Genomic DNA, 15,714 nt, shown 5'->3' with positions numbered 1-15,714 from the left:
CTTAAATTTCAGTATCGAGAAGGCCTTTAAATCTGAATTATTTGATAATATAGGGGGGCCGGCCCCTTAGCTCAGTTCTTTAAGTGGCTGCTTCAACAAAGCAGTCAGGCTCAGGTTGCTGTGGTTCAATCTCCACAACCCAAGCCAGCCAAACCTGCCCTGCAGGCATTCGGAGATAATATACACATTGTCAAAATCAGAGAATTTTTTTTCTGTACCGGGAGCCAAACTCATGACCTCACACTTGTCAGACATAAGCTGTGGAGCTGAGCTATATCCCAGGCTCCCAGAGATGGGATTATTACGTATTTTAAAATTTCATTGCGCTTTTTTTTTTTTTTTTTTTTTTTTTTGAGACAGTCTTGTCTAGTAGTCCAGGCTGTCTTTGAACTCACAGCCACTCTCCTGCCTCAGCCTCCTGAGTGCTGGGATTACAGATATGTGCCTCCACGCCTGGCATCACTGGCCATTTTCTTGTCCAATCTTTTTCAGTGATACAACAGATTCCTGTGACTTACTGGTAATTATAGAAACTACAGTAGTGCATCGATTTTTAGGTGCCTTCGAACCCAAGCACCAGATACTTGAACAGTGTTTGTAGGAATCGAGACTTATGTTACAGCATAGACTGATACAGAAAAGGGAGCTGTCTTCCAGGCAGGGGGACAGCAGCAGTGTTAGAGACCGCATGGTGATGGCGGGATGGGAGGGCAGGCGGCTGGGGCCCTCAGTGAAGCGTCCAGCAGCTGACTACGCCCAGGAAGCCTGAAACCTGTGGTGTGGCCTCGCATAAATGTTGCTGCTACCGGGAGCTGCTGCTGCCGTGTTCACCAGTCCGTGCATTGGGACAATGGGCTACATCCATTACCTGTTTCCATCACTTAACCTGGTTTCTGACAAAGGTTTGTAAGTGGAGTCTCTGTGCAGTTGGAGTAATTTCAGTTTACAAAGTGTGAATGTTGTGTCCTGCCACAGACTGTGATGTTCTGTCCTATATCCTTATGTCTTCAGCAAGGTGAATTTTCAAGTGCAAATAGACCCACAGGACTGGTTTCTAGCAGGTGGGAAGTTTCCCTCTCATGCCAAGAGCAGTCAAGAAGTAACTTGTCATGGGTAACCGAGACTTCACGCACACTCTTGCATACACCCGTTTAATAGAGGTAGGCAGCAGGGTGTTGTACTGTGATTAGGAGGCCAGCACCCCTAGGTGGAGAAGAAGCCGCCGTCATTCTTTCGGGAATAACCTCCATTGGTGGCTGCAGTGTGAGGGGACACTGTGGAGAAAACAGAAGAGGGGGTGAGCTGTGAATTTCAGATCCTCTCCCTTTCCTGGAACCCAGAGTCACCCGTACATGTATGAGTCCTATGAAGAAGGTTCGAGTAGTAGCTGGGGAAGCTGGTGTCCAAAGGACTGATGCACAGTAGTTATGGGTTCCCCTTCCAGGTTTTGGCCCTTTGCCCTGCTGGAGGTGTTTGTCACCTACACCTAAGGTCCAGAGGCTCCAAAACCTGAATGAATTTCCTAGCTCTGTCTGCAAAGGTCAGGAGTGCGTTGGTGCAAGTCCCAGATTCCTGAGTCCTTTCGGAGGCTGTCGCCCCACCCCGCCCATCCCCCTGGGCCCTCTCCCCCTCACCGATGGCTCCCTGGATGCTGTGGATGGAGTCCTTCGTAGGGTTGATCCACTGTCTGATGCTAGCCAGGGACGTGGTGGGGGGTGAAGGAAGGAGGGGTACACAGCCTCCAGGGAACTGAATCTTGATTCTAGATGATGAGGAAGAAAGAGTGAAACCAATCATAAAGCAGCTGAGGCAGGAGGAGCAAAAGTTTATTTTTTTGCAGTACTGGGGATTGAACTCAGGACCTTGAGTTTGTCAGGCAAGTGCTTATTCTACTGAGCTATCTCCCCAGCCCAGGAGCAAAAGTTTGAGACCACCCTGGGCAGTTAACTTAGCAGCTGAGACCCTGTCTTAAAATGAAAAATGATTGAAACTTTCCAATTTGATTTGAAACTGTCTCATTGCTATTTGTTTCTCAAAATTATGGAAAAAAAGAAAAATGATATTTAAAAAAAGGTGGGGGCTGCTGATGTAGCTCACTGCAAGGACCCTGGGTTCAGTCCCCAGCACTGCGGAGAGTAAGGAGAAGGGAAGGAAAATTTTGTGAGAGTTCAGAAGTAAAGCACCCTAAGTCCATTTTAAGACTTTGGAGTTAACCAAAGTTTGGTTGGTTGGTTGGTTTTGGTACAGATGAGCATAATCTTGTAGGCTTTCTTGCTTCCTTCCTTCTTTCTTTTTTTGTGGGGTCAAGACTGGGTCTTGCTGTATAGTCAGCCTGGCCTTGTACTCGCTCCTCCTGACTGGCCTTGAATTCACAGCAATTTTGCCTCAGCCTCCTGATTACAGCATATGCTACCACACTTGGCCCACAATCTTGGAGGATTCCTCTTCTAAAAATACAGAATTTACATTACTGATAGAAAAATACAGGGCCCAGGGAGGTAGCTCAGTGGTCTAAGCACCTGCCTGGCAAGCGCAAGGACCTGGGTTCAGTCCCTGGTACCACATGCCATGGTGGCGCATGCCCGTAATCCCAATGCTGGGGAGGTGGAGACAGGAGAAGCGCTGCAAGTCCAAGCTGCATAGCAAGATCATGCACCAAATAAACATAAGAATAATACAAAATTTTATACAAATGACTTATTTCCAGGTGACATTTTATCTATGGACGGCAGCTTCCTTTGGGTGAAGAGGCTACATCTACACTTACTCGTGAGAATCCCGGATGGTCTCCTGGTGTAACAGTATCTCACTTTTGTTCTTGAAGGCCCCACTGTGGTGGTCATACAAGGCTGTTAGGCGGAAATCGAGGTCATCCTTTGGTATCTGCAGAGGCACATCAGTCCTTCAGGGTTAACTCGACCGTCTCTTGGGTTCTCTTGGGCTTTACTATTCCCCAGAAATTAGTGAAATCTTATTTGGGCCTGAAATCGGCTAAGTCCTCCACACTGAACTGCTGTATGTAATGAGTTTTACCTCTCGTCAATACAGACTCGCTCCCATTGCGATGTCTACAGGGTGTGAGCTCATACTGGAGACACACAGACATTACCCCCAACGTGGGGATAATAGTCGGCACCACCTCACTCATGGTTACAGTGCTGTGGTTTTTTGTTTTGTTTTTAGTTCTTGTTTTAATAAAAATGAGATATTTGCTCCAGTAACCTCCTGGAGCAAAAGCTAAGCCTTATAATTTGATTAATTGGTTTTGGATTTGGTAAGATCTTGCATCAGGAACAAAAGGAAAGATGGCCCAGCAATCCTTTCAAGAAAGATATTGATGAGTCCTAAGTGGATGTACAAAGAAATGGTTTCTCAACCCTGAGTACCTTGGGATCAGAAAAATAAGCCTCCCGCCGCATGGAGGTGGCTGTAGGAGTTGAGCTGAGCCGGCTCCAGGGGTCCTGTTGCTGGTCGAGGTGAGTGGGGTTCTTGAACGGCGATTTCTGCAGAAGAGAAACTACATCCGGGACCTGGCTGAGGCGGTAGGGCAGTGACATCATCTTAACTTAGAACTGACAGATGAGCCAGGAAAACTCGAGGAGCAGGGCGGGCATAAGTCCTGGGTGGGAGTAGGTGAGGAGGGCTACAGGTTGGCCTCCTGAGGGTGGGGGGTGGAGAGCTAAGATGCATGACAGATCCAGAGCTTGTAGTAGTAGCCAGTGCCCCAGGAGGAGCCCGGCCCAGAGGGAAGAGCTGCAGGAGGCCTGCCAAGTGTCCTAAAGGGAGTGAAGAGGGTCCCCAAGAAGCGGACCGGGTCTACGGGGGTAGGAAAAGGGCTTTGGCAGGCAAGGAAGGGCCAGTTGTTGACTGAAGGAATGTCAGAGAAAGTTCATTACGCAGTTGTGGGGCCAGAGAGATGGCTCACTGGCATAAGTGCCTGCCTGGCAAGCACAAGGTCCCGAGTTTGATTCCTGGTACCAAAAAAAAAAAAAAAAAAAGCAATTCTTCCTGCAAGCAGGAATGTGAAAGCACACATTGATTCCTTCATTACAAATCAAGTCTCCATGTTTTCTACCACAGTATTCTGGGTACCTAGCACAGTGACCTAACACATGATAGTAAAAAACATCTTGTTTGAATCACTGATCATATTCCAGTGAGGGGCTGGGGATATAGCTCAGCGGCACAAGCAACTACCTGGCAAGTTCAAGGTTTGATTCTTGGCACCAAAAAGAAAAATCCAGCGAGGACAGCCACCACCATTAGCTTCTCGTGCAGCCTTTTCGGCATTGTAACCCTCCTTCCTCTCCATGTGGCCAAGAGCTCTGGGCCTCCCCTCAGTAAACCTTAGTGGAGCAGTAATGTGCCGCGCTCTGCCCCCGCGGAGAGTGGACCGGTGAGACGGTGTGAGCCTTGCCGCAGGTCTGGCGAGCTCTTCCATTCTCTGCAGCCAGCTCCCAGGGCTGTCCCCCTGCTGTCAGCTTGAGGATGAGATTGTCTTTCACAGAGAAAGGTGAGCCGGTTCAGGGCCGTCTGTACACTGCTTCCCTCCCACCGCAGGAGAGGTTGCCCTTCCTACTCCACAGTCGCCTCCTGCCCTGGACCTGGGCCTTCCCCACGCCTGGGCCTGCGCCCTTCTGCGCGCCCCCTTTTCTGACCCCAGCTCATCTCCCATTGCTCTACTGTGGTCTCCACCCCCGAGTCCACTTCCCTACTGAAACAGACTTTGAGAGGCAGTACTTGCTGTCTCTACTTTGTGCTTCATCTCTGCTCCCATCCCCTTCAGCCCCATGCAGTCTGGCCTGTGCCTGACACTCTTGCTGGTGACAAGAACCCTTTCCAGGCCTAATCGTGTGTGATCACGGGCAGTTGTGACACTTAGACAGTTCCCTAAGTGCATTCTCTGCCTGAGCTCCAGCCTCTGGGTGGCCTTGTGGCCCCTGGCTCATATGTCTCGGGTTCCTTCTCTCTGTCCCTTACACAGTGGGATTCTCCAAGGTCTGGTTTCTGCTTGTCTTCTATGCACTGGAGAAGCTGATTCTCTCCTGTAACTGCAATATGGGCTCAGTGAATCCTAGACACTTCTTCACCAGAACTTTCAGTCTGACTGCCTACAACTCATCTCCATCTCAATGGTCCACAGACACCATAAGACATACCTAATCCATCTCAACACTTTTCTCCCCCAAATCCCTTCCTTGTGACATCACATTGAGTGAATGGCAGCAAGCCCCCGGGCGTTATCTTAGACTTGTCCTACCTCTTGGGCCTATATACAGTCAGCAACCAGGTCCCACCACTCCTACTCTTTGCATCTTTCTCAGTATGCACCTTAACTGCCACCCTGTGTCACTACTGCAGGTATGGTGTCACTGTGCCTCTCGCCTATTCAATTCTGTCATATGTGGCCTTCCCTCCCAATACTGGGGCTTGAACCCAAGATCTCACTTAGCTGTATCCCCAGCCATTACTGATTTTTTTGGGGGCTGGGCACTCAAGGTCTTGGTAAATTCCCCAGGTGGGGTTTGAATTTACTACCTTCCTGTCTCGGCCTCCTAGAGAGCTGGGGTTACAGGTGTGTTCTATCACACAGCTCATGTGCTTTCTGCAACATCCATCTAACTGTCTCACTCTTGAGTGCTTTAACTGCCACCAGGATCCCGGTCCCTCCAGGATGAAATCCTAGCCCACAGCACACTTAGCCACTAGAGTCACTTTCCAGCTGCGGTCACTCAAGTGCCTCCACGTCGTGCCTCGACTTCAGCTTTCGTGTCCGTGCATGTGGACCTGCAGCTTCCATGTCCTTGAGTGCTTGGTTCCCGTTCCCTCCTTGTGACTCAGCCCACCTGAGCAGCTGCCTGCCTCATTTGGGGGTCAGCACTCATCTGCTTGGGGAAGCCTTCCTTTGGCTTCTTGGTTCTCACCACCGCTCACACGGAACTGTCACGAGGCACGTGCCACTGTGCCAGCATGGTTACTGCTGCTTTTGCTGATCCATTTTTTCTCCTGGCACTCCCCGAAGGCAGGAGCTCTGGCTAGTGCATCTCCATGCCGTCAGCGTGAAGCACAGTGCCTGACATGTGGTAAATAAATACTGCAGAAGAGGAAGCTCTTTGACATTGTCATTAAGCTTAATTTTAATTCCCTTTATTTTGCACCACTTTAATATCCCAGGTCCTTCCACCAGGAAAAAAGATTAAATTCCTAGATCACTGACTACACACACACACACACACACACACACACACGTTAACCAGAAGACGGAAGGATAAACTATAACCTGGCTTCTCAGAGGATTTCACTTACTCCATATATATCTTTGGAGAACACTTTCCAAACAGAAGAGGGTGGCTAGGTGGACGCTGCCCCCATCGCGTACACTAACCACTGCTGTGGGCTGCGATGGCCCTTTGTCCATGTAGAGTTCTCCTTCCCTCTGTCCTCTGCTCGAAAGCATTCTGAGCCGAGGACAATAGTACATGTCTATAATCCCAACTACCAGGGAGGCTGAGGCAGGAGGATCACACATTCGAGTCAATTTATCAAAACCTTGTCTCAAAATAAAAACTTCAGGGTTGGGGATGTAGATTATTTAGGAAGCCTTTGGTCCAATCTAAATAAATAAATAAATAAATAAATAAATAAAAAACATTTTTAAAAAGTGAGGGGCTGAGGAGATGGCTCAGTGGAATAAGCGCTTCCCTGGCAAGCGCAAGGGCCTGAGTTTAATCCCCGGTTCCTAAAAAAAGAAAGAAAGAAAGAAAAGAAAAGAAAAAGAAAAAGGGGGAGGGGGCGCTAGGAGTGTAGTTCTTTGGCACAGCGCTTGCTTAGCATGCACGACACTTGTGTTCAATCGCCAGAACTAAAAATAAGCAAAGCAACTACAAACAGAAAACACTAAGAAACCTGAACATGAGGATGGAAGGCAGACTCCTCCGGTACCCACTCAGTAACTTTACCAGAGGTCTTTGTTACCATTTCTGCCCGTCACAGCGACAACCATAGTACCTTGGAAGCCCGCGGTTTTCCCAAATAGGAGTCGTCGTTATCTAACGCAGGGTGCTGGAACGGGTCCCGGGTGGGAGGCATACTTAGAGGCCGGGCAAGAGTCTCTCTTTGGGATGGGAAGCTAGCGCAGCCCCACCACGACAGTGCCCGCTAGGATTCCCAGTCCAGATTGTTTGGAAAGCCCAGTTTCGGTTGCCAGGCAACCGCTTGGCTCGCCGTGCCAGAGATGAATTGCCTTGGCGGGAGGCGCCACCTGGCGGTTCAGCTCCGAGAGCCGGGCAGCAGGAAGCGGCCCCGAATGCAGAGGGAAGGCGCGGCGCAGCGGGCCGAGCAGACCAGGACTTGCCCTCCAGAATCTTGGTTGGAAGGCACCCTCTTCTCAAAGATTTTTGCAAAAGACTTCAGTAGAAGAAAAAAAGGATTTTTGCAAAAGACATCAGTAGAAGAAAAAGTCCTATAAGATGACCCAGAAATTTCTCTCTTGTGCCTCACAAAATGTTTTTCTATTTTGAAAGCAAGGAGAGGCCTGGGGGTGTAGCTCAAGGCGGTGGAGCGCGCAAGCCTTGGGTTCAGTTCCCCGCGCGGGGAGCGCAGGGGTAGAACGGCGGGGCCGAGAGACGGGGCGCCCGTGCGAGCCTGGAAAGTCGCCGGGCGATGCCCACGCTCCTTCATGAGCCCGGCTTAACCGTGCAAGCCTCGGGGCTGCCGCAGAGCGGCTGTGAACACGGACGTGGCGAGCGGGAAGCACTGTCAGAAGCGGCTCCGGCAGGGTGCGCGTCCTGGGCGGCGCTTCGGCCGGCGGCTGGAGGGCACGCGGGCCCTTTCCCTGTCGTCGGCGATCACGCCGTGTCGGCTAATTCAGAGGTGCTTAGAAACAGCCTCTGGCCCGGAAGGGAATAGAAAACGTGACTCTGTCGCGGGCGGTTCTGCGGGAGGACGCTGCTCCCGCGCGCTTGGCGTCTGCCCCGCGCCCGCCGGTTGCGCCGGTTGCGCCGGTTGCGTCCCCGGGCGCGCGCGGCCTGCACCGCGCGGCTGCGGTTGCCATAGCAACCGGCAGGTGAGCCGCGGAGGCGCGCGCGGTCCCCGCGCCGCACGGAAGAGGATGCGGTTGTCAAGACTACGTGGATAGGAGGAGAGGACGAAGGGAGGAGGAAGGATGGGCGGCCTTGGCGTCGCCGCAGGGAGGTGACTGAAGCGAGCCCGGCCCCTCGCATCCTCCCCCTGTGTACCTCCCTCCCTCTTTTTTCCTCCTTCTGCCAGCAGAAGCTGCCGCCGCAGCACCTGAGCCGCTACTGCCGTTAGCTCAGGACGACGCGATGGCTGAGCCCGGCCACCGCCACCATCAACCTGCCGGAGGCAGGGGACGAACCGAGAAGCGCACGTCTGAGCTTCTGTACCTCCTGTTCTGGGCTGGGACCGCCTTCCAGGTAACCCAGGGAACAGGACCGGAGCTCCACGCCTGCAAAGAGGTACGGTTCACCCCTCCAACCCAACCTCACTTTGGTCAGAAACATCTTAGATCCAGGCAGAGATCTTAGGAACCCAGACACAGTTTCAGAGGCCACGGAGTTTGGATTTCTTTGGGGTGAGGTGTTGGGGGAGGGAAGAGGATGATGCTGGCCTCAGGGGGAGGCTGACCCACTGGATGACTCCTGAAAATAGATCACTCTCACAGCTGGGGTTGCTGAGCTCAGCGAGAAAGGTCCCAACTCCGAAAAGAGGGGCGGCCTGGGTCCCTGGGTCAAGAACGAGTAAAGAGGGAGACAAGAATTGTTTTCCAGATGAGAGGAAACTACCTGAAAAGTGGTCGAAAAAGATTATGCCCTGAGTGGCAAAATAGCGGGAAGAAGGGTGGTAGGCTAAGGAGTTGGCAAGGCCAAAGAAAGTAGTTGGACTCAAATAGGAATCCTTGTGGTTTTCATTAAGACTTCAAAAGCCAGAGTCTGAAGGCAAAGGTGGAGATGTGTAGAGCGGGCTGCAGGTTGTTGCTGACTCTTTCGCCTTGGTACTGAGCACCCAGATACTATGTAGGTGGCTGATTGAGAGGCTCTTCTAGCTTTGACTCTCCTCAGCATGCTTGTTTGCTGTTAGGACCTTGGTCCACACTGATTCAGACTTGGAGCTCTTTAATGGAGTGTTTTGCTGCCCTTATTCCCCGACTTCTGCTAACATATGTTATGTCTTTGTAGAGGTGTTTCTAAATTGTTGACAACATAACTCAGATGACAAGGAATAAATATCTTCAAACCAAAGATACCTTTTGAAAATTCTTTTCAGAAAGATGCAAAAAGTTATTAGGAATTAAAAAATTTAGTAGTTTCTGTGTTATTGAAATAACAATATTTGGTTATGCCCTAAGGATTTTTTGGTAAACACGCCAATAGCAACAATAAAATATTCATAAGAACTATATCAGAGAAAGCAATAAAAATTTCTGTTATCTGTGAAATGTGAAAGTTTTCAAAATACCCCAAGAGTCTTTAGCACTTCAAAAGCAAACCCAGTGTCAACTTTAGCTAAGGTTTTGAGAAGCTAACAGGTTCTTTATGAGTCATCAGTGTTAACTGGTCAGCAAGGGAAACTATCCCACGTGGAGATATATTATTAGTAAGGTGTCCTGCTCATTAAGCTGTCCACAGCACATCCAAGTATGAAGAAGTAGAGACTTGTATGTGAATAAAGATGCTTGACTTGGAAGATCCCTAAATATGACAAAAGGGACTCCAGTCATTGGGACTTTTGATAACATTTATTAGTTCCCATGATGACCTTAGCTGGCTATCTATATACCCACCAAGAGTTTTCATGACATGTTTTAAATGTGGTTGGGAGCAGGATGATTTTGTCAGTTTCTCTGGCTCGGTGGCCTTGGTAGCCTGAGTTGTAATCAACCAAAATAATGAGTCCAAAGAAGTCCACTCTCTAAGAAGCATGTTGCTGACTCCTTTGTGGAAGATCAGAGTCTTACAGGTCAAATACCGGTTCTTGTTGCGATCTTTGTCGACTATGAAAAAGAACAGACACTTAAGACATTAAACACTGCATATCGTCTTAGTTTATTTTTTAATTTTTTTTATTTATTTTTTAAAGAATACAAAATAGTAATAGAAAAAAACAGCATTAGAAATGATACAAAATTTCACTAAGCAAAGTAATAGAAATTCAACAATAGTTGCTGTATCTTCGTTTAGAGGAAGGGAAGAATATTGCGATTTAAGATCACTAACTTGCATGAAAATTTTTTTTAGTTCTGCTCAGATGATCAATGTTTACTTAAGCAAATGGACCCAGCAGAAAGGGCGAACTTAAGGTGTGGCCCTCATCACACCAGCATTCCGGTATTATTGCCAGTTTTTAGCTGCAGACTGGGCATTCCAATAACACCTTCAGGAAGGACTGCTTTGGGGCCTGAAAAAAATTGCATCTTAATCCCAAAATAGAATTACTTAATCCCCTGCCTCACTTGGGTTTTTTAACTATGACCCACACCCCATGCCAAGTTATAAATGGTGTGGGAGGCGCACTCATTGGCTGCAGCCATCGGCGAGCTCTGTTTATACTCTCTGTGAGCAAACAGTGGCAGCCGAACACCCTTGACTCCAAAATAATAAGGAACATAATAAACTCATTATTACGATGTTCTTCCTTTGGCAATATGAACTGATCCAACAAGTTTTGGTGCTTCCAACCTCAAATAGTAAAAAACCAGTTCAGTGTAGACTAGACCTTTTCTGTTCTTAATCTTCATATGAACTTCTGCTAAACCCACATTAGGCGTTAAGGTCAAAGACTCTTACCAGGTCAAGGCTGATCCTAATGGCAGCAGTGCTGTGGTAGCCTACCTGTGAAAGCTGAGACATCGCGCTCGATCTAATTAGAAAAGGAGAGGTTTAGCTTGAGGTCTAAGCATGAGTGGCAAAGAACTGGGAGTTATGGCCTATTGGAATTGTGGCGGGGGGGGGGCTTGGCGTTCCTGTCACAGTTTCTGTTACTATATATATATATATATATATATAGAGAGAGAGAGAGAGAGAGAGAGTACAAATTAGAATTAAAACAAAAATTACAAGTGATACAGAATTTCACTTAACAAAGTAATATGAATTTCACAGTATTTGTTGTAATACATAGTGTTGTCTTCAAGGGTTGGGGAGACAGCTCAGGGGCTTAAGCACCTACCTGTCACAGTTTTATAGTAATCAGGGTCACCAGAGGAACTAAATGTCCTGTATGATGTTTGTCCATGAATCATTTCTTTAGCCCTGTGCTAATCCTGACTTAAGTTCGGATTGGGAGCCAAAGGTGAGTATAGTACAATGTATCTAAGTCAGACGGGAGGGGAACAGAGAACTGCCTTACCGTGAGCCCCCTCGCCATGAGGCTCCAGTGCTAATTGCCCCCAAAGGGACTTCCTAACCTGTATTCAAAGTCCTGGGAGGCCTGGTGAGGTGGCTCGTGCCTGTAATCCCAACACCTGGGAGGCTGAAGCAAAAGGATCGTTGTGAGCTGGGAATCTGATAGACGTGAATTGGAATACATTTGTTGAATGAGTAATGACTCTTTCATTTAGTAAAGATGCAAGTCATTTAACTTCTGACAGCCTCGGATTCTGATCTATGTAGTAGGGAGGGTAATACCCTAATACTCATCTCACAGGACTGCTGTAAGAATTTAATCAAATTAGATAATTCATGGAGAATGCCCGGTTCGTATTCTTAACATAGCATGGGTGCTTATTATGAAATGTCAGTAGGCAAAAAGTTATGTACACAATGACCTATACATGGTGACATAAGGTTAACATGGGGTAAACAGGGCAAGGGTGGCAATAAAGAGGTAGCTAAGAATAGAGCCACAAAAGTTTATTTGAGCAGTTGGCCATAACCGGCCTCAGAAATAGTCAGTAGCATTCAGTGGGCACAGATGGTCGATAGAAGCTGTCGAAAGGGAAGATCCGGGCCAAAGGTCCACAGGTGGACCGTGGAAGCCATTCTGGAAATGACATCATGGTGCCAATGGCAGAAATGCGGAGTAATGCGGACAACAGTGGAAGATAAGGTTGAGAAGGTACATGCTCAGTGGAGAGTCCCCAAAGGATTTCTGGTTGAGATAGTCTGCTCAGAGTGGATGACCAAGACTAGAAAATAAACATGGTTGGCACAGCCAAAATGTGAGAGGAGAAAGAGAGGGAGGGAGGGAGGGAGGGAGGGAGAGAGAGAGAGAGAGAGAGAGAGAGAGAGAGAGAGAGAGAGAGAGAGAAATCCCGTAGGTGCGGGATTTGAGAGAGAGAGTGGAAGGGGTTCCTAGCAAAAGCACAGAAAACGCAGCTCCAGAGTGCAGAGCGATCCCTTCTTGGTTCTGGCTTCCCTGGAATGAGTCCTAGTGGCAGGCAGGGAAAGGTACGGAGGCTGCGGCAGAGGGTTCCCGGGCTTTTATCTTTCCTCCTCTGTTGTGGTCATAATGATGGGGGCTTGAACTCCACGGTGAAGTGGCTAGATCTGAAAAGCAATCCTGGGCTTTCAGAGAAGATTTTGCAAAATTATAAATTGAAAATGAGTCTTGGGGTTGGGAGCCATCAGGGTAGGATGCTTAAAACAGTCCCATATTTGATGAAAGAAGGAAAATTAAACTCTCCATTTGTCATGAAGTACATAGAGCAGCAGGACATACTGTTTTTGTTTACTGTCAGAGGTAACAAAGGAATAATTCATTACTGGGCTCGGAAGACACTGGGAAGGTCACTCTGTTTCCCGACTCAAGTAAGAGTGTGCTAAACCTAAACCAGACTGAGAGTGATCAGGCTTGTTTAGAAAGTTCAAAAAATTATAAAAGTGGCACACCTCATTTGCAGACAATAGAAATATAGGTAAAAAAAGAGAATATGATGAAATCACTTATAATCACATCATTCAAACTATCAGTTTAATGTCTATACTTGTGAGACAGAGGCAGAGCAGTGGTACAGAGTGTGGACTGTGGGCAAAATTAGGCTGAGCTCGGTCTCCAGCTCCTCCTCTCTATTACTGACTTTGAGAAATTAATCTCATCCGTGTTTCTTCAGCTTCAAAATAGGAATCTTGGAGGCCAGGGAGCTAGTTCAGTGGTAGAGTGCTGGGGGCTTGCGCAATATGTGTGAGATCCTGCTTGGATCCTTAGTGACTCACAAGAAAGAGAACAGCCCTGGGCGTGGTGGTGCATGTCTGTAATCCCAGCTCCTGGGAAGCGGAGGCAGGAGGGGTGTTGCGAGTTCAAGACCAGCCTGGGCTACAAAGTGAGCTCAAGGCCAGCCTGCGCTGCGTGGCGAGACGCTGTCTCAGAGAGAGAGAGAGAGAGAGAGAGAGAGAGAGAGAGAGAGAGAGAGAGAGAGAGAGCCTGGTGATAGCATTCACTTAATTATTATAATGTAACAGCAAGTGAGTTAATACATGCAGTGCTTAGGCCAGTAATCACTAATGTACCTGTTGTAGAAGTATAATTAAAACTGTATTATTATTATTATTATTATTATTATTAAGATTTAAGGAGGACTCTGAAGTCATTTCAATGCACTAAAGAGAAAAAATAAGTAGGCGTGAAAGATGCTCTGAGGAAAACGTTGGCGGAACTTGGGAAAGAGAATGAGGAGCACATGGAGGTTGCGGCAGGAGCTGTGTTCTGTCCCTCCTGTGGCCACCGGCCGGCCACACATGACCTGAAGTGTGACTGGGGCTGCTGAGCAGATAGATTTTAAATTTTACTTCATTTTAATTAAATGAGAGTTAAAATAGTCTATTCAGTTATTGAAAACGTTTATGCCAATTACATGTGAGATGATAATGTTTTAGGCTTTACCCAACAAAATGTATTTTATATTTAATTTTACCTGTCTCTTTTTAGTCTTGGTCAGCCTGAGCTACCGGACCATTTAAAATTCTGATTGTGGCTCACATCTCTGTGGGATCCTGTCGCCCTGGAGCTAACAGCTGCGTAAGCTGTGGTGCTAGCAGTTCAAGTTCAGTCCTCCGGTTTCAGCTACATTACCTTGGGCACGATTTCCCTCTTAGCCTCCACTTTTTCATCTGAAAAATGGGGATAATTAAGTTCTTGCCTTTTATGGAATTCTTCAAGGGTTAAGCCAGGTAGTACTTGGCAAAATGCATTCTTTATGCATGTGGCTCAGCTTAATGAATGTGCTCATTAGTGGTTTTTTTTTTTTTTTTTTTTTTTTTTTTTTTGAACTGGGGATTGAACTCAGGCCCTTGCGCTTGCCAGGCAAGCGCTTATTCCACTAGGCTATCTCCCCAGCCCTCATTAGTGTTTTATGATCAGCTTTTAACAGGCTTACAGGGTCATCATTGTAAGTCATTAGGTGGTCTTGTGTGACATCGAGTTAGGGATGGACTCTAAGAGCGACCCTGGCTAATCTCTAGTGCTAGCCCTTGCACTTCAATCATCTGCCTTAGATCCATCCCTTCTTACCTCTCCCCTTCATTCTTCCTCTCTCTGGAGACATTCATTGTCCCCGTGTACTGAGCCATTCCTACTAACCTTCAAATTTTGGCATTATTATTTCTCTTACCCTAAAAAACAAAGTGTTGGGGCTGTACCTCAGGGGTAGAACACTTGGCCAGCGCAAAGGAGGCCTTCGCTTTGGTTCCCAGCACACAGACACACACAGACACACACACAGACACACAGACACACAGACACACAGACAGACACACACACACACACACACACACACACACACTACTTCTCCCTCTAGTTGCCATGTTATTTAGCTGCTCCTACAGCAAAAGCCCTTGAAAATCTTGCCTATAATCATGGTCTCTAACTCTCTCTCCTTTCTCTCTTGCATACATTCCAGGTTCATCCCCGTGATTTCACCAGGACTCCATCCAATCCTAATCTCTCAGCTCCAATCTGGCTCCTCCCACTACCACTTGACAGGGTGCTGATCCCTCCCATGCACCTCTGCACCTCCTTGTGCAGGCTCTCTTCTCTTGACTCGCAGGACGCCAGCACTGCTGGGTGTTGTGTTGTGTGGCATGGCATTTTCTACATCGCTGTGACTCCTCCTCTGTCCCCTTGATTGTTTCCTCACACCCTTTACAGTTCTTGAACTGCAAACCTGGCAATTCCCAGGGCTCAGTCATTGAACTTCTTTTTTTTTTTTTTTTTTTTTTTGGCGGAACCAGGGATTGATTTAAAGCCCTTGTGCTTGCCAGGCAAGCGCTTATTCTACTGAGCTATCTCCCCAGCCCCAATCATGGAACTTCGATCTCTGTTTCTTCTGTTGTCATGCTCTTGGTGAACACAGACAGCATCATGGCTTTAAGTACTATCCAAATGTTGATGCCTCTCAAATTCCTGCTGCTCATCTGGACTTCAACTCTGGACTCCATACTTGTACATCCGGGTGCATCCACGATCTCTAAGTACACATTCAATGAGCACCTCAGACTTAAAAGGTCCAAACGAACCCCTGAGCTCCCAGCCACTGTCAAACCTCTGCCTTCCAGAATGTTCCTCATCTCAGTTAATAGCAACCACTTCCTTCCAGCTACTCAGGCCCAAATCCTGACTCCTTACTTCCTCTTCCTCTTCCTCCTCCTCTTCTTCCTCCTCCTCCTCTTCCTCCTCCTCTCCTTCCTCTTCTTCTTCTTCTTCTTCTTCTTCTTCTTCTTCTTCTTCTTCTTCTTCTTCTTCTTCTTCTTCTTCCTCTCT

The 15,714-nt window shown here is 47.8% G+C and overlaps 2 protein-coding genes across 3 annotated transcripts in view; one reads left to right on the top strand and one right to left on the bottom strand.

Moving 5' to 3' along the window:
- Positions 1-412: 412 nt before the first annotated feature.
- Positions 413-7,949, bottom strand: CUNH1orf194 (chromosome unknown C1orf194 homolog). Of its 2 annotated transcripts, XM_004636939.2 has the most exons (5): positions 7,009-7,949; positions 3,387-3,503; positions 2,768-2,883; positions 1,635-1,762; positions 413-1,274 (listed from the first exon to the last, which is right to left on the bottom strand). In XM_004636939.2, exons 1-5 carry the CDS (start codon positions 7,087-7,089, stop codon positions 1,204-1,206), a joined length of 513 nt encoding a protein of 170 aa, XP_004636996.1. In that variant the 5' UTR covers positions 7,090-7,949; the 3' UTR covers positions 413-1,203. The 2 variants fall into 2 exon arrangements, with proteins under 2 accessions (XP_004636996.1, XP_023577462.1); XM_023721694.1 differs by lacking the exon at positions 413-1,274 and having other exon boundaries at positions 1,281-1,762.
- A 112-nt stretch (positions 7,950-8,061) lies between these two features.
- The window catches only part of Kiaa1324 (KIAA1324 ortholog), a 103,755-nt gene continuing 96,102 nt past the window's right edge, over positions 8,062-15,714 (top strand). The window contains exon 1 of the mRNA XM_004636935.2: positions 8,062-8,477. Coding sequence (XP_004636992.1) covers positions 8,325-8,477 — 153 coding nt within the window. The 5' untranslated portion in view covers positions 8,062-8,324. The remainder of the gene's footprint in view (positions 8,478-15,714) is intronic.

Source organism: Octodon degus, unplaced genomic scaffold, assembly GCF_000260255.1.
Source record: "Octodon degus isolate 3935 unplaced genomic scaffold, OctDeg1.0 scaffold00084, whole genome shotgun sequence".
NCBI lineage: Eukaryota > Metazoa > Chordata > Mammalia > Rodentia > Octodontidae > Octodon > Octodon degus.
Note: the sequence above shows the minus strand (reverse complement) of the source record. Positions and strands in the feature narration are given on the sequence as shown.

Bases quoted from the DNA above. Each gene is read 5' to 3' on its own strand.
- CUNH1orf194 (XM_023721694.1), bottom strand. From the start codon at position 7,089: ATGCCTCCCACCCGGGACCCGTTCCAGCACCCTGCGTTAGATAACGAC. The intron at 2,884-3,386 runs GTACTCAGGGTT...GTGCCTCTGCAG, and splicing joins CTTATTTTTCTGATCCCAAG to ATACCAAAGGATGACCTCGA. The intron at 1,763-2,767 runs GTAAGTGTAGAT...CTCATCATCTAG, and splicing joins ACCATCCGGGATTCTCACGA to AATCAAGATTCAGTTCCCTG.